Raw genomic sequence first — 19,215 nt, 5'->3', positions numbered from 1 at the left:
GCACTGGAGGGCGCCAAATGTATACTGATCATGCCCTAGAGGTGCTGCAGGTGCCAATGGCACCGTAATAGTAAAACAGCAGTAAAAGGTAGTAATGAAGGATAAGACAAAAAATGTATGGTTTTCATGTTGTTGTTGCCATGGAAACGTGAATAATATTTTTTTTCAAAATCACAAACTACCAGATGGCACCAGTTCACCACTAGACTTATCTATGTACCAAGTTTGGAATACAGTTTCAAGAGCTGCTCCGGAAACAACATCATACACAGATGGATGAATCCACTCACGGACTGATGGTGTACATTTAAATACCCCCAAAAACCAAAGTTGAAAAACTCCCACCTGGAAATATGTGAACTGTGAGCGGTAGCAGTCAGGGATGATGTGGATGGTTGTCCCGATGGCCAGCAGCAGCTCAAACTTGTGCAGCGACCGCTTCAGGTACCCCATGAAGCCGAGACACCAGATCTTGAACAAGGCTTCCAGGACAAACAGCAGAGTGAACACAACCTGTCAACAGTCAAACAAAAAGTCAGATATTGACAACTCACATCACTATACCACAGGTCATAGACAACACAACAGATATTGACAACTCACATCACTATACCACAGGTCATGGTCCACACTACAGATGCTGGCATTTCACATTAGTATACCACAGGTCATGGTCCACACTACAGATGTTGATATTTCACCTCAGTATACCACAGGTCATGGTCCACACTACAGATGTTGATATTTCACATTAGTATACCACAGGTCATGGTCCACACTACAGATGTTGACAAATCACCTCAGTATACCACAGGTCATGGTCAACACTACAGATGTTGACAAATCACCTCAGTATACCACAGGTCATGGTCGACACTACAGATGTTGATATTTCACCTCAGTATAACACAGGTAATGGTCAACACTACAGATGTTGATATTTCACCTCAGTATACCACAGGTCATGGTCAACACTACAGATGTTGACAACACTCCTCAGTATACAACACGTCATGGTCAACACTACAGATGTTGACAACACTCCTCAGTATACAACACGTCATGGTCAACACTACAGATGTTGTCATTTCACCTCAGTATACTGCAGGTCATGGTCAACACTACAGATGTTGACAACGTTCCTCAGTATACAACACGTCATGGTCCACACTACAGATGTTGACATTTCACCTCAGTATACCACAGGTCATGGTCAACACTACAGATGTTGACAAATCACCTCAGTATACCACAGGTCATGGTCCACACTACAGATGTTGACAACACTCCTCAGTATACCACAGGTCATGGTCAACACTACAGATGTTGACAACACTCCTCAGTATACAACACGTCATGGTCAACACTACAGATGTTGACATTTCACCTCAGTATACCACAGGTCATGGTCAACACTACAGATGTTGACAACACTCCTCAGTATACAACACGTCATGGTCAACACTACAGATGTTGACATTTCACCTCAGTATACCACAGGTCAACACAACACACACATTGTCAACTCACCTCAGCATAGTAGAATCCATCCAGCTTATCGTCCGGGTTCTTGGTTCTGTGGTCGAAGTGCAGACTGGCCTCTGTGATGGCGGAGGCAAGAACCAGCAGCAGGATGAATGTGTGGAACAGATTGGACCGGATGACTTGCTGGAACACCGGGGGCGCCAGGCCCTGAGACTTGTTCTCGTCCAGGATCACAAGTTTCCACACTGTGCCGTCCGTTGTGATAACCTGTAACAGGAGCCATCTTCGGGACACAAGAAAACACATACCTTTGTTCTGGCAAACAGAACAACTACACAAAATAACTCAAACTGAATTTATTTTTCATATACGCTCCCCAAATCTGCATGTCTGTTTCTATAAAAGTACTAAAATGTTATGACTAAAAGAAACACACTCCCTACCTACCTACCTAACTTCATATAAGGGGATTTTGATATCAGAAAGTGAGATTTCTAAAAGACGGCCTTGAAAATAGGAGATAAAAATATGTAGAGCTAGGTTACCTGTAGATTTAGCCGGGCAAAATTTAACATTTGAAACCTCATGCTGTGCGTTTGGTTCCAAATTCAATTTAGCACGGTTAAATCTACAGGTAACCTAGCTCTACATTGAAAACACAGTATGTTTATCTCCATTCTACCATGACTAAATAAAACGCGAACTCTTTGGTGTTAGCTAATATACTGAGTGAAGCGGCATGGGTTGAGTCCAGTGTTTGGAGTGGGTTATTGATCTGAATTAAGGAATCACCGAACAAAATATAGCGTTGTATATACTCAGGCAGTATGTTTACACCATAATACTTCACTCAAACATATGACAGGCATTGAAAGCATATAAGCACGGCAACTTGGTAAGCTAACATGAGGTGGGCATCCCTAAAGAAAACAAAGCAAGCTTTGCAAGGCTTTCGCTCTACATCGCACGTCACCATTATGACGTCATATCGCTCATTGTGACGCAAAAGATATGACATCAAAGTCGTATATGGAAAAGTGCCAAAATTCCAAGCTCTCTGCTGTCTCCAAAACATAAATACATTCCCTTTGTAGATATCTATTGTGTTTTCTGCACGAAATGTATTGCCACACATCCTTGGAATATTGTAGTAACCACATCTATGCATTTTGTAACCTGTAATTGCAGATATAATTATTTTAATATGCCTACCGATAATGACTGAAAAAAGTGCTATTCTATGAATATTAGCTTCCGCGGTGATGCGGCCGTCAAACCAGCTGTTTCAATCAGAGGGGGTTTATTGTGATTTAATAGCCTCTGATGGAACAATCAGAATCGAGTAAATTCCAAATTCATGGTAGAATGCATCATGTTGCGCCTGTGCAGAACAATACCTGGGAGGAATCAGATTCGGCCGCACTGCCTCTCGGCCCCCACATCTGTTGGAACTGCACTCGAATCTCAGCAAATGTCTCAATGATAACAGCAATGAAGACGTTCTGTAACAAGGCAAAACCACTCACTGTCATTCATGGCCCCTGATAGTCAAACAGTGTGTTCACAGAGAGCAATAAGCTACAGTGTTGTAGGCCACTTGTCCCCTGGTAGTAAAAACAGTGTGTTCACAGAGAGCAATAAGCTACAGTGTTGTAGACCACTTGGCCCCTGATAGTAAAAACTGTGTTCACAGAGAGCAATAAGCTACAGTGTTGTAGCGACTTGGCCCCTGATAGTAAAACAGTGTGTTCACAGAGAGCAATAAGCTACAGTGTTGTAGACCACTTGGCCCCTGATAGTAAAAACTGTGTTCACAGAGAGCAATAAGCTACAGTGTTGTAGACAACTTGGCCTCTGATAGTAAAACAGTGTGTTCACAGAGAGCAATAAGCTGCAGTGTTGTAGGCCACTTGGCCCCTGATAGTAAAACAGTGTGTTCACAGAGAGCAATAAGCTACAGTGTTGTAGACAACTTGGCCCCTGATAATAAAAACTGTGTTCACAGAGAGCAATAAGCTGCAGTGTTGTAGGCCACTTGGCCTCTGATAGTAAAAAAGTGTGTTCACAGAGAGCAATAAGCTGCAATGTTGTAGGCCACTTGGCCCCTGATAGTAAAACAGTGTGTTCACAGAGAGCAATAAGCTGCAGTGTTGTAGGCCACTTGGCCCCTGATAGTAAAACAGTGTGTTCACAGAGAGCAATAAGCTGCAGTGTTGTAGGCCACTTGGCCTCTGATAGTAAAACAGTGTGTTCACAGAGAGCAATAAGCTACAGTGTTGTAGACAACTTGGCCCCTGATAGTAAAACAGTGTGTTCACAGAGAGCAATAAGCTACAGTGTTGTAGACCACTTGGCCTCTGATAGTAAAACAGTGTGTTCACAGAGAGCAATAAGCTACAGTGTTGTAGACAACTTGGCCCCTGATAGTAAAAACTGTGTTCACAGAGAGCAATAAGCTGCAGTGTTGTAGGCCACTTGGCCCCTGATAGTAAAACAGTGTGTTCACAGAGAGCAATAAGCTACAGTGTTGTAGGCCACTTGGCCCCTGATAGTAAAACAGTGTGTTCACAGAGAGCAATAAGCTGCAGTGTTGTAGGCCACTTGGCCCCTGATAGTAAAACAGTGTGTTCACAGAGAGCAATAAGCTGCAGTGTTGTAGGCCACTTGGCCTCTGATAGTAAAACAGTGTGTTCACAGAGAGCAATAAGCTACAGTGTTGTAGGCCACTTGGCCCCTGATAGTAAAACAGTGTGTTCACAGAGAGCAATAAGCTACAGTGTTGTAGACCACTTGGCCCCTGATAGTAAAACAGTGTGTTCACAGAGAGCAATAAGCTGCTGTGTTGTAGGCCACTTGGCCCCTGATAGTAAAACAGTGTGTTCACAGAGAGCAATAAGCTACTGTGTTGTAGACCACTTGGCCCCTGATAGTAAAACAGTGTGTTCACAGAGATTAATAAGCTGCAGTGTTGTAGGCCACTTGCTACAAGCCTGACTTGTGTTCAAGCTGACTCACTTTGACCAGCCATGCCAGGAAGAAGATGAGAGAGATGAAGTAGAGGAAGGCCTTCCATGACGGGAGGCTGTCTATGCAGCGGTACATGAGGAAAGCCCAGCCCTCCTGGGACGCAGCCTGGTACACCGTGAACACACTCGTGGCTGAAACACACAGGACACCGGTAGTAGTCAGCAAACATAACCATCAAATATTGCAATTACATGATTCACTGATGTAAGGAATGATATTATCAATGATACATTGGTTTGAATCCTGGTTCTCTCTGATGAGTCTAGGTTTGTAAGCACCATACCTGCTCATGTGTTTCAGCAAACTGGTAAACATCAGACCTACATCACTTCCTCCCACTGAAGCTGACACACCATATTCTGGAATAATGTTCAAAGCTCCTCAAACCCAACTCACTCACACACTCCTTCCAACTCACCAATTGTATCAAAACCATTGAAGCCCATGATCTCCTTAGCCAGAGTGAGTTCTACACACTTCATGTTGCTGGGGCACTGGTAGCCCTGGCCAGGCTCTGGGGAGCAGTGGGTGTCCGGCACAGCCAGGTCATACTTGGTTATGTTGCTGTACGAACAAGTGACACATGCTATAGAGTCAGCAATACAACACTCAGACATAACAGGTTAAACACAGGAGCAGCCATACTGTAAAGTCTTAAAGTCGAAATGAGTTTCAAGACACAGCCTGTTTTACAGTTATACATAAACAGGACAAGTAACTTCATTTATGAATTTCATATTATATTTTTTCACATGATGATTGGAAACCTGAAGAATATTATACAAAAAAAATAATTCTGTTTTAATTACGATTCAAATTTAAAGACATTAAAATGCTGACTATGCATTCTTCCAAATGCCACCATGCAGTTACTATGACTACAGAGATATACTGAGGTTATTACATGACATCCGTCTCGTTCTTTACACAATGGTGCTTCATCACCCCAAAGAACTGCACTCCCAGGATTCCATACAGGGACATGAAGAACAGGAAGAAGATGGTGACATTGTAGATCTGCTGACTGGACCGCCTGTGGACACACACTGAATGCTGTCAAACACCAGACACATGTTAGTCTTTCACATAAGCACAACCTACCCCAAATAGTGTCATAGTGTGAACACGTCATTAGATTTCACCTCAACCTTAGGCGACACTTTTTTTTATTTCTTGGTTTACGGATTTCAAACTCATTTCAAAAGTGAGGCTGGCCAATTTAAAAACAAGAAAAGAAAAAAAGCCTCTCACATTTTTTTTACTTGAATTTTGTCCTAAAAAAAATATCCTGGCGTAACAAAAGTAAAATAACTCAATTTTTCAAGAACATTTTATTATATGCCTGGCACTCAGCTTGTGCACAAATGGCAACATAACAATATTCATGTCATGGGTGGAAATGCATGAGAGACGCTGCTATTTTGGCAGCATGGGCAACGTTTAACTCTTTCAACACCAGCCAACCAGAAGATTACTGCTGTGACACCAAGTTCCCAGAGACTCTTGTGTGATAGATGAAACCAACATTTATCAAGGAAATTATCTGCTGAAATTAACATCTTTGCTACTACATGTTTGGCCATACACTATTTGAAAGGTCTAACTAATCCTATTGTTTATAAATATGAAAGTTATGTGTATTACATTATTTAAATAATTCATTAACAACTAAATAAAGTTCGTTTTAAATAAAAATAATGTAAGCTAAAACATTCATAACGTCCAGATTAAGGACCAATGAAGCGCAAATTTAACGATTCTTTCGGCAAATATAATAATTCATAAAATCCACTTAACCATTTCTTTTGTATTTTCATTTGTTTACGTTGTTGGAACATTATTTTAAAAAGAATTGCAAATAATATGTCATCACCCATTTCCCGATGATAGTGGCTGTCGGCTCACTAACATGAGGAAATACCTCCGTTTTCAAAGCTTCGTATGAATAACACATACGTTGAAGGCTGCCATGTCAGTATACATTAAAAAAACTTATATTGTTTCACCGACAAAATCTGCTACAAGGTTCGTGATTGGTCAAATTTAAGCACGTGACCTAAGGCAGCCAATCAAATTACAGCAACGGTAATTTTCAGACTTTGGCGAAAGGTTTGGGTTAAATCATGTTATTCTGAACGTTTAAGCATGAAATCGTGATCTATATTAAAAATATGGAACTTTATGGATGCATAGAGCTAGGTTACCACTTGTGACAAAGATTTCTTATGCATATATTTTGGCATTAAGACATCGTGTCCGAGCCGAGAAATTGAGGCGACGAAAGGCGAGATGTCATTTCACAGACGATTACATGCGATCGCACGAAAAGTTGGAAATAATAACTAAGATGTCAGTTTGGCAACTTTTATAGATATATTTTTGATGATTTTATTACTTTGTAAATAAAGACGTTTCAGCACGTGGAACGTCTTTATTTAGCTATTTGACATGTTCGATGAGGACCCGGTGTCGAAGTGTGTCCGAGAATTTTATTTTCAATAACATTGCGGGAAATAGTGTCTAGTGAATACATTTTTAATCTATAGATAATAAAATGATAAAATCAAATGGAATACGTATTTCAGACATTGTGAACAGTGATAGATTTAATAAATGAATGATATGACAAGTAGGTTAATATAATTATAAACGATTTTGACGTGACTTGGACAGTCTACCGTGCGGTGTGACTTGTGGCTTTGAACGGCCAACAGTGTTGAAATAGTTGAAATAGTTAAACTGGTCACCACTGCACTTTGCTTTGACAAGCTTTGATGGTATTAGGATCCCAGCAAGAAATATCAGAGTGACTTCCATTTGCTTTACGCTCGACGAGGAAATGAAATCTTTTTTTTGTTTGAACTTTTTGTCGAAAAGATCGGCGGTAATAAAAAAAAGGGCAATTTTCATTTTTTTTTTTTTTTTAACATTTGGACTTTGAAAGAGCGGCGCATCCGTAAACCAAGAAATAAAAAAATTGTCGCCTTATGTTTCATAATAATGTCTTGAAGGTAGATATTCTTTAGATGATAAGTAACATGACTAAGTTAAGAGGTTTGAGTAGCGTATTACTGTAGAAATAATTGAAGTTTTTGTCCTCTAGCCTCCCCTCCCAACACGCAATTGGAAGTTGCCGTGGCAACCCTCCAGCTGCCCAAAATATGAACAGAGTTGGAAAAATAGTGTGCTTGGTTGCTGAAGACCTAATCTACACCGGATCTTCACAGGTCAGGTATATTATGGGTATCGATGTACCAATAGGTGTGATACAGGTAGATTATGGGTATCAATGTACTAATAGGGGTGACACAGATAGATTATGGGTATCAATGTACCAATGGGTGTGACTCAGGTAGATTATGGGTATCAATGTACCGATAGGTGTGACACAGGTAGATTATGGGTATCAATGTACCGGTAGGTGTGACACAGGTAGATTATGGGTATCAATGTACCAATAGGTGTGACACAATTAGATTATGGCTATCAATGTACCAATAGGTGTGACCAAGGTAGATTATGGGTATCAATGTACTGATAGGTGTGACACAGGTAGATTATGGGTATCAATGTACTGATAGGTGTGACACAGGTAGATTATGGGTATCAATGTACCAATAGGCGTGACACAAGTAGATTATGGGTATCAATGTACCAATAGGTGTGATACAGGTATATTATTGGTATCAATGTACCAATAGGTGTGATACAGGTAGATAATGGGTATCAGTGTACTGATAGGTGTGACACAGGTAGAGTATGGGTATCAATGTACCAATAGGTGTGACACAAGTAGATTATGGGTATCAATGTACTGATAGGTGTGACACAAGTAGATTATGGGTATCAATGTACTGATAGGTGTGACAAAGGTAGATAATGGGTATCAATGTACTGATAGGTGTGACACAGGTATATTATGGGTATCAATGTACAAATAGGTGTGACATAGGTAGATTATGGGTATCAATGTACTGATAGGGGTAACACAGGTATAATATGGGTATCAATGTACAAATAGGTGTGACACAGGTAGATTATGGGTATCAATGTACCAATAGGCGTGACACAAGTAGATTATGGGTATCAATGTACCAATAGGTGTGATACAGGTATATTATGGGTATCAATGTAATGATAGGTGTGATACAGGTAGATTATGTGTATCAATGTACCAATAGGTGTGATACAGGTTTATTATTGGTATCAATGTACTGATAGGTGTGATACAGGTAGATTATGGGTATCAATGTACCAATAGGTGTGACCAAGGTATAATATGGGTATCAATGTACTCATAGGTGTGATACAGGTAGATTATGGGTATCAATGTACCAATAGGTGTTACACAGGTAGATTATGGGTATCAATGTACCAGTAGGTATGATACACGTATATTATGGGTTTCAATGTACTGATAAGTGTGATACAGGAATATTATGGGTATCAATGTACTGATAGGTGTGATACAGGTAGATTATGGGTATCAATGTACTCATAGGTGTGATACAGGTAGATTATGGGTATCAATGTACTGATAGGTGTGATACAGGTAGATTATGGGTATCAATGTACTGATAGGTGTGATACAGGTAGATTATGGGTATCAATGTACTAATAGGTGTGATACAGGTATATTATGGGTATCAATGTACCAATAGGTGTGATACAGGTAGATTATGGGTATCAATGTACTGATAGGTGTGATACAGGTAGATTATGGGTATCAATGTACCAATAGGTGTGATACAGGTATATTATGTGTATCAATGTACCGATAGGTGTGACACAGGTAGATTATGGGTATCAATGTACTGATAGGTGTGACACAAGTAGATTATGGGTATCAATGTACTGATAGGTGTGACATAGGTATATTATGGGTATCAATGTACCAATAGGTCTGATACAGGTATATTATGGGTATCAATGTACCATTAGGTGTGATACAGGTATATTATGGGTATCAATGTACTGATAGGTGTGATACAGGTAGATTATGGGTATCAATATACTGAGGGGTGTGATACAGGTAGATTATGGGTATCAATGTACCAATAGGTCTGACACAGGTATAGTATGGGTATCAATGTACTGATAGGTGTGATATAGGTAGATTATGGGTATCAATGTACCAATAGGTCTGACACAGGTATATTATGGGTATCAATGTACTGATAGGTGTGATACAGGTATATTATGGGTATCAATATACTGAGGGGTGTGATACAGGTAGATTATGGGTATCAATGTACCAATAGGTCTGACACAGGTATATTATGGGTATCAATGTACTGATAGGTGTGATACAGGTATATTATGGGTATCAATATACTGAGGGGTGTGATACAGGTAGATTATGGGTATCAATGTACCAATAGGTCTGACACAGGTATATTATGGGTATCAATGTACTGATAGGTGTGATACAGGTATATTATGGGGTCAATATACTGAGGGGTGTGATACAGGTATATTATGGGTATCAATGTACCAATAGGTCTGACACAGGTATATTATGGGTATCAATGTACCAATAGGTCTGACACAGGTATATTATGGGTATCAATGTACCAATAGATGTGAACTTCACCCCCCCATCCCCCAGACACAAGGACAACTGTCACATTTTAAAACCTTTGATTATATTTTTACGTGGAAGATGATTTTTTCCGAGGACTACTGTTTTAAAAAATGCGATTTTCCGCGTTTCTGCGGAGATTTCACATCCCTGTGTCATGATCGATGAACCACTCCGTCTGGTCAGATGTAGGGCGAAGTTGTTAAGTATCATAGCATGGGCTTCATATATGAATGGTAGGAACAGATTGTTACATACAAGAACAGGCTTGAAAAAGCAAAACAATGGGCATAAGAAAGGTTGACGATGTATTAAAAAGAGACTTACTTGAAGATCTGGTTGATTCTGTTTTTTGGCAGGGAGAATTTGAGGAAGACCCGGAAGACCCTGATGAGGATGAGTGGTCGGGGGGAGCGCAGGATACGCAGAACTGACCCTGGATGCTCCGGTGGTATCGAGCCGGTCATCTCAAACACCTGAACACAGCAAGACAACACATCTCAAACACAGCCAGACAACACATCTCAAACACCTGTACACAGCCAGACAACACATCTCAAACACAGCCAGACAACACATCTCAAACGCAACCAGACAACACTTCTCAAACATTTGAACACAGCCAGAGAACAAATCTGAAACACAGCCAGACAACACATCTCAAACACAACCAGACAACACATCTCAAACACAACCAGACAACACATATCAAACACAACCAGACAACACATCTCAAACACAACCAGACAACACATCTCAAACACCTGAACACAGCCAGACAACACATCTCAAACACAGCCAGACAACACATCTCAAACTCAACCAGACAACACATCTCAAACACAACCAGACAACACATCTCAAACACCTGAACACAGCCAGACAACACATCTCAAACACAGCCAGACAACACATCTCAAACACAACCAGACAACACATCTCAAACCCAACCAGACAACACATCTCAAACACCTGAACACAACCAGACAACACATCTCAAACACAACCAGACAACACATCTCAAACACAACCAGACAACACATCTCAAACACCTGAACACAACCAGACAACACATCTCAAACACAGCCAGACAACACATCTCAAACACAACCAGACAACACATCTCAAACACCTGAACACAGCCAGACAACACATCTCAAACACAACCAGACAACACATCTCAAACACAACCAGACAACACATCTCAAACACCTGAACACAACCAGACAACACATCTCAAACACAACCAGACAACACATCTCAAACACAACCAGACAACACATCTCAAACACAACCAGACAACACATCTCAAACACCTGAACACAACCAGACAACACATCTCAAACACAGCCAGACAACACATCTCAAACACAACCAGAAAACACATCTCAAACACCTGAACACAGCCAGACAACACATCTCAAACACAGCCAGACAACACATCTCAAACACCTGAACACAACCAGACAACACATCTCAAACACAGCGAAACAACACATCTCAAACACAACCAGACAACACATCTCAAACACCTGAACACAGCCAGACAACACATCTCAAACACAGCCAGACAACACATCTCAAACACAGCCAGACAACACATCTCAAACACCTGAACACAGCCAGACAACACATCTCAAACACAACCAGACAACACATCTCAAACACCTGAACACAACCAGACAACACATCTCAAACATAGCCAGACAACACATCTCAAACACAACCAGACAACACATCTCAAACACCTGAACACAGCCAGACAACACATCTCAAACACAGCCAGACAACACATCTCAAACACAACCAGACAACACATCTCAAACACAACCAGACAACACATCTCAAACACCTGAACACAGCCAGACAACACATCTCAAACACAGCCAGACAACACATCTCAAACACAACCAGACAACACATCTCAAACCCAACCAGACAACACATCTCAAACACCTGAACACAACCAGACAACACATCTCAAACACAACCAGACAACACATCTCAAACACAACCAGACAACACATCTCAAACACCTGAACACAACCAGACAACACATCTCAAACACAGCCAGACAACACATCTCAAACACAACCAGACAACACATCTCAAACACCTGAACACAGCCAGACAACACATCTCAAACACAGCCAGACAACACATCTCAAACACAACCAGACAACACATCTCAAACACCTGAACACAACCAGACAACACATCTCAAACACAGCCAGACAACACATCTCAAACACAACCAGACAACACATCTCAAACACAACCAGACAACACATCTCAAACACCTGAACACAACCAGACAACACATCTCAAACACAGCCAGACAACACATCTCAAACCCAACCAGACAACACATCTCAAACACCTGAACACAACCAGACAACACATCTCAAACACAGCCAGACAACACATCTCAAACCCAACCAGACAACACATCTCAAACACCTGAACACAGCCAGACAACACATCTCAAACACAGCCAGACAACACATCTCAAACACAACCAGACAACACATCTCAAACACCTGAACACAACCAGACAACACATCTCAAACACAGCCAGACAATACATCTCAAACACAACCAGACAACACATCTCAAACACCTGAACACAGCCAGACAACACATCTCAAACACAGCCAGACAACACATCTCAAACACAACCAGACAACACATCTCAAACACAACCAGACAACACATCTCAAACACAGCCAGACAACACATCTCAAACACAACCAGACAACACATCTCAAACACAACCAGACAACACATCTCAAACACCTGAACACAGCCAGACAACACATCTCAAACACAGCCAGACAACACATCTCAAACACAACCAGACAACACATCTCAAACACCTGAACACAGCCAGACAACACATCTCAAACACAGCCAGACAACACATCTCAAACACAACCAGACAACACATCTCAAACACAGCCAGACAACACATCTCAAACACAGCCAGACAACACATCTCAAACACAACCAGACAACACATCTCAAACACAGCCAGACAACACATCTCAAACACAACCAGACAACACATCTCAAACACAGCCAGACAACACATCTCAAACACAACCAGACAACACATCTTAAACACAACCAGACAACACATCTCAAACACAGCCAGACAACACATCTCAAACACAACCAGACAACACATCTCAAACACAACCAGACAACACATCTCAAACACCTGAACACAGCCAGACAACACATCTCAAACACAGCCAGACAACACATCTCAAACACAACCAGACAACACATCTCAAACACCTGAACACAGCCAGACAACACATCTCAAACACAGCCAGACAACACATCTCAAACACAACCAGACAACACATCTCAAACACAACCAGACAACACATCTCAAACACAACCAGACAACACATCTCAAACACCTGAACACAGCCAGACAACACATCTCAAACACAACTAGACAACACATCTCAAACACCTGAACACAGCCAGACAACACATCTCAAACACAGCCAGACAACACATCTCAAACCCAACCAGACAACACATCTCAAACACAGCCAGACAACACATCTCAAACACAACCAGACAACACATCTCAAACACAACCAGACAACACATCTCAAACCCAACCAGACAACACATTTCAAACACAACCAGACAACACATCTCAAACACAGCCAGACAACACATCTCAAACCCAACCGGACAACACATCTCAAACACCTGAACACAGCCAGACAACACATCTCAAACACCTGAACCCAGACCTTGCCCAACAAACAACACAGACTTTGTCCTGTAGATAACACACACTTGTCAGACAGCGCACACTTGTCAAACAGAAAACACACACTAAGTTAGACAAACCACACTCAGTCAGTCAAACAACACACGCTTTTATGGCTGAAATAATGCAGATGCGATGTTAAATTTTAACTCACTTGTCAGTCAACAGATGCTTAGATCTTGTCATCAGTGAGTGAGTGAGTGTGTATGGTTTTACGCGGCTTTTAGCAATATTCCAGCAATATCACAGCGGGTCTTGTCATCAGATCCTGATGTGAATCGAATGGTGATCTTCACCAGTTGTTGTATAAGTGCATGAAATACACAGCCCTGGTTATTTACCTGCAGCACAACTGATGTCCAGAGGAACAACACCATGATCCCGTCAAACTGACACCATCGGTCCTTCAGGTATGGTGCCTCGCCCTGCAGCAAACAATAAGACACTGTACCTGTGTCCAGCTGACATGTTCAGTAAGACACTGTACCTGTGTCCAGCTGACATGTTCAGTAAGACACTGTATCTGTGTCCAGCTGACATGTTCAGTAAGACACTGTACCTGTGTCCAGCTGACATGTTCAGTAAGACACTGTACCTGTGTCCAGCTGACATGTTCAGTAAGACACTGTACCTGTGTCAAGCTGACATGTTCAGTAAGACACTGTACCTGTGTCCAGCTGACATGTTCAGTAAAACACTGTACCTGTGTCCAGCTGACATGTTCAGTAAGACACTGTACCTGTGTCCAGCTGACATGTTCAGTAAGACACTGTATCTGTGTCCAGCTGACATGTTCAGTAAGACACTGTACCTGTGTCCAGCTGACATGTTCAGTAAGACACTGTATCTGTGTCCAGCTGACATGTTCAGTAAGACACTGTATCTGTGTCCAGATGACATGTTCAGTAAGACACTGTATCTATGTCCAGCTGACATGTTCAGTAAGACACTGTACCTGTGTCCAGCTGACATGTTCAGTAAGACACTGTATCTATGTCCAGCTGACATGTTCAGTAAGACACTGTACCTGTGTCCAGCTGACATGTTCAGTAAGACACTGTATCTATGTCCAGCTGACATGTTCAGTAAGACACTGTATCTGTGTCCAGCTGACATGTTCAGTAAGACACTGTATCTATGTCCAGCTGACATGTTCAGTAAGACACTGTACCTGTGTCCAGCTGACATGTTCAGTAAGACACTGTATCTGTGTCCAGCTGACATGTTCAGTAAGACACTGTATCTGTGTCCAGCTGACATGTTCAGTAAGACACTGTATCTGTGTCCAGCTGACATGTTCAGTAAGACACTGTATCTATGTCCAGCTGACATGTTCAGTAAGACACTGTACCTGTGTCCAGCTGACATGTTCAGTAAGACACTGTATCTATGTCCAGCTGACATGTTCAGTAAGTCACTGTATCTGTGTCCAGCTGACATGTTCAGTAAGACACTGTATCTATGTCCAGCTGACATGTTCAGTAAGACACTGTACCTGTGTCCAGCTGACATGTTCAGTAAGACACTGTATCTGTGTCCAGCTGACATGTTCAGTAAGACACTGTATCTGTGTCCAGCTGACATGTTCAGTAAGACACTGTACCTGTGTCCAGCTGACATGTTCAGTAAGACACTGTACCTGTGTCCAGCTGACATGTTCAGTAAGACACTGTCCCTGTGTCCAGCTGACATGTTCAGTAAGACACTGTCCCTGTGTCCAGATGACATGTTCAGTAAGACACTGTACCTGTGTCCAGCTGACATGTTCAGTAAGACACTGTACCTGTGTCCAGATGACATGTTCAGTAAGACACTGTCCCTGTGTCCAGCTGACATGTTCAGTAAGACACTGTACCTGTGTCCAGCTGACATGTTCAGTAAGACACTGTACCTGTGTCCAGCTGACATGTTCAGTAAGACACTGTCCCTGTGTCCAGATGACATGTTCAGTAAGACACTGTACCTGTGTCCAGCTGACATGTTCAGTAAGACACTGTACCTGTGTCCAGCTGACATGTTCAGTAAGACACTGTACCTGTGTCCAGCTGACATGTTCAGTAAGACACTGTATCTGTGTCCAGCTGACATGTTCAGTAAGACAATGTACCTGTGTCCAGCTGACATGTTCAGTAAGACACTGTCCCTGTGTCCAGCTGACATGTTCAGTAAGACACTGTATCTGTGTCCAGCTGACATGTTCAGTAAGACACTGTACCTGTGTCCAGCTGACATGTTCAGTAAGACACTGTATCTGTGTCCAGCTGACATGTTCAGTAAGACACTGTATCTGTGTCCAGCTGACATGTTCAGTAAAACACTGTACCTGTGTCCAGCTGACATGTTCAGTAAGACACTGTTCCTGTGTCCAGCTGACATGTTCAGTAAGACACTGTACCTGTGTCCAGATGACATGTTCAGTAAGACACTGTACCTGTGTCCACCTGACATGTTCAGTAAGACACTGTATCTGTGTCCAGCTGACATGTTCAGTAAAACACTGTACCTGTGTCCAGCTGACATGTTCAGTAAGACACTGTTCCTGTGTCAAGGTGACATGTTCAGTAAGACACTGTATCTGTGTCCAGCTGACATGTTCAGTAAAACACTGTACCTGTGTCCAGCTGACATGTTCAGTAAAACACTGTACCTGTGTCCAGCTGACATGTTCAGTAAGACACTGTACCTGTGTCCAGATGACATGTTCAGTAAAACACTGTACCTGTGTCCAGCTGACATGTTCAGTAAGACACTGTATCTGTGTCCAGCTGACATGTTCAGTAAGACACTGTACCTGTGTCCAGCTGACATGTTCAGTAAAACACTGTACCTGTGTCCAGCTGACATGTTCAGTAAGACACTGTTCCTGTGTCCAGCTGACATGTTCAGTAAGACACTGTACCTGTGTCCAGCTGACATGTTCAGTAAGACACTGTTCCTGTGTCCAGCTGACATGTTCAGTAAGACAATGTTCCTGTGTCCAGCTGACATGTTCAGTAAGACACTGTTCCTGTGTCAAGCTGACATGTTCAGTAAGACACTGTACCTGTGTCCAGCTGACATGTTCAGTAAGACACTGTTCCTGTGTCCAGCTGACATGTTCAGTAAGACAATGTTCCTGTGTCCAGCTGACATGTTCAGTAAGACAATGTTCCTGTGTCCAGCTGACATGTTCAGTAAGACACTGTATCTGTGTCCAGCTGACATGTTCAGTAAGACACTGTATCTGTGTCCAGCTGACATGTTCAGTAAGACACTGTTCCTGTGTCAAGCTGACATGTTCAGTAAGACACTGTTCCTGTGTCCAGCTGACATGTTCAGTAAAACACTGTTCCTGTGTCCAGATGACATGTTCAGTAAGACACTGTATCTGTGTCCAGCTGACATGTTCAGTAAGACACTGTATCTGTGTCCAGCTGACATGTTCAGTAAAACACTGTATCTGTGTCCAGCTGACATGTTCAGTAAGACACTGTTCCTGTGTCAAGCTGACATGTTCAGTAAGACACTGTATCTGTGTCCAGCTGACATGTTCAGTAAGACACTGTATCTGTGTCCAGATGACATGTTCAGTAAGACACTGTATCTGTGTCCAGCTGACATGTTCAGTAAGACACTGTATCTGTGTCCAGCTGACATGTTCAGTAAGACACTGTATCTGTGTCCAGCTGACATGTTCAGTAAGACACTGTATCTGTGTCCAGCTGACATGTTCAGTAAGACAACGTTCCTGTGTCAAGCTGACATGTTCAGTAAGACACTGTATCTGTGTCCAGATGACATGTTCAGTAAGACACTGTACCTGTGTCCAGATGACATGTTCAGTAAGACACTGTATCTGTGTCCAGCTGACATGTTCAGTAAGACACTGTTCCTGTGTCAAGCTGACATGTTCAGTAAGACACTGTATCTGTGTCCAGCTGACATGTTCAGTAAGACACTGTATCTGTGTCCAGCTGACATGTTCAGTAAGACACTGTATCTGTGTCCAGCTGACATGTTCAGTAAGACACTGTTCCTGTGTCCAGCTGACATGTTCAGTAAAACACTGTATCTGTGTCCAGCTGACATGTTCAGTAAGACACTGTACCTGTGTCCAGCTGACATGTTCAGTAAAACACTGTATCTGTGTCCAGCTGACATGTTCAGTAAGACACTGTATCTGTGTCAAGCTGACATGTTCTGTAAGACACTGTATCTGTGTCCAGATGACATGTTCAGTAAGACACTGTACCTGTGTCCAGCTGAGATGTTCAGTAAGACACTGTACCTGTGTCCAGATGACATGTTCAGTAAGACACTGTACCTGTGTCCAGATGACATGTTCAGTAAGACACTGTATCTGTGTCCAGCTGACATGTTCAGTAAGACACTGTTCCTGTGTCCAGCTGACATGTTCAGTAAGACACTGTACCTGTGTCCAGCTGACATGTTCAGTAAGACACTGTACCTGTGTCCAGCTGACATGTTCAGTAAGACACTGTACCTGTGTCCAGCTGACATGTTCAGTAAAACACTGTACCTGTGTCCAGCTGACATGTTCAGTAAGACACTGTACCTGTGTCCAGATGACATGTTCAGTAAAACACTGTACCTGTGTCCAGCTGACATGTTCAGTAAGACACTGTATCTGTGTCCAGCTGACATGTTCAGTAAGACACTGTACCTGTGTCCAGCTGACATGTTCAGTAAAACACTGTACCTGTGTCCAGCTGACATGTTCAGTAAGACACTGTTCCTGTGTCCAGCTGACATGTTCAGTAAGACACTGTTCCTGTGTCCAGCTGACATGTTCAGTAAGACAATGTTCCTGTGTCCAGCTGACATGTTCAGTAAGACACTGTTCCTGTGTCAAGCTGACATGTTCAGTAAGACACTGTACCTGTGTCCAGCTGACATGTTCAGTAAGACACTGTTCCTGTGTCCAGCTGACATGTTCAGTAAGACAATGTTCCTGTGTCCAGATGACATGTTCAGTAAGACAATGTATCTGTGTCCAGCTGACATGTTCAGTAAGACACTGTATCTGTGTCCAGCTGACATGTTCAGTAAGACACTGTTCCTGTGTCAAGCTGACATGTTCAGTAAGACACTGTTCCTGTGTCCAGCTGACATGTTCAGTAAAACACTGTTCCTGTGTCCAGATCACATGTTCAGTAAGACACTGTATCTGTGTCCAGCTGACATGTTCAGTAAGACACTGTATCTGTGTCCAGCTGACATGTTCAGTAAAACACTGTATCTGTGTCCAGCTGACATGTTCAGTAAGACACTGTTCCTGTGTCAAGCTGACATGTTCAGTAAGACACTGTATCTGTGTCCAGCTGAC

The 19,215-nt window shown here is 42.2% G+C and overlaps 1 protein-coding gene across 2 annotated transcripts in view; it reads right to left on the bottom strand.

The window, feature by feature from the left end:
* The window catches only part of LOC124124061 (sodium leak channel NALCN-like), a 120,898-nt gene that overhangs the window by 74,579 nt on the left and 27,104 nt on the right, over positions 1 to 19,215 (bottom strand). For both annotated transcript variants that reach the window (XM_048391494.1, XM_048391493.1), the window contains exons 4-11: positions 14,231 to 14,314; positions 10,421 to 10,569; positions 5,417 to 5,545; positions 4,931 to 5,076; positions 4,501 to 4,643; positions 2,883 to 2,987; positions 1,531 to 1,752; positions 346 to 513 (exon numbers count right to left, since the gene is read on the bottom strand). In XM_048391494.1, coding sequence (XP_048247451.1) covers positions 346 to 513; positions 1,531 to 1,752; positions 2,883 to 2,987; positions 4,501 to 4,643; positions 4,931 to 5,076; positions 5,417 to 5,545; positions 10,421 to 10,569; positions 14,231 to 14,314 — 1,146 coding nt within the window. The remainder of the gene's footprint in view (positions 1 to 345; positions 514 to 1,530; positions 1,753 to 2,882; positions 2,988 to 4,500; positions 4,644 to 4,930; positions 5,077 to 5,416; positions 5,546 to 10,420; positions 10,570 to 14,230; positions 14,315 to 19,215) is intronic.

The sequence above is a fragment of the Haliotis rufescens genome, unplaced genomic scaffold (genome assembly GCF_023055435.1).
Source record: "Haliotis rufescens isolate VD_foot unplaced genomic scaffold, xgHalRufe1.0.p SCAF_9, whole genome shotgun sequence".
Taxonomy (NCBI): Eukaryota; Metazoa; Mollusca; class Gastropoda; order Lepetellida; family Haliotidae; genus Haliotis; species Haliotis rufescens.
This window is presented reverse-complemented; position numbering and strand designations above follow the sequence as displayed.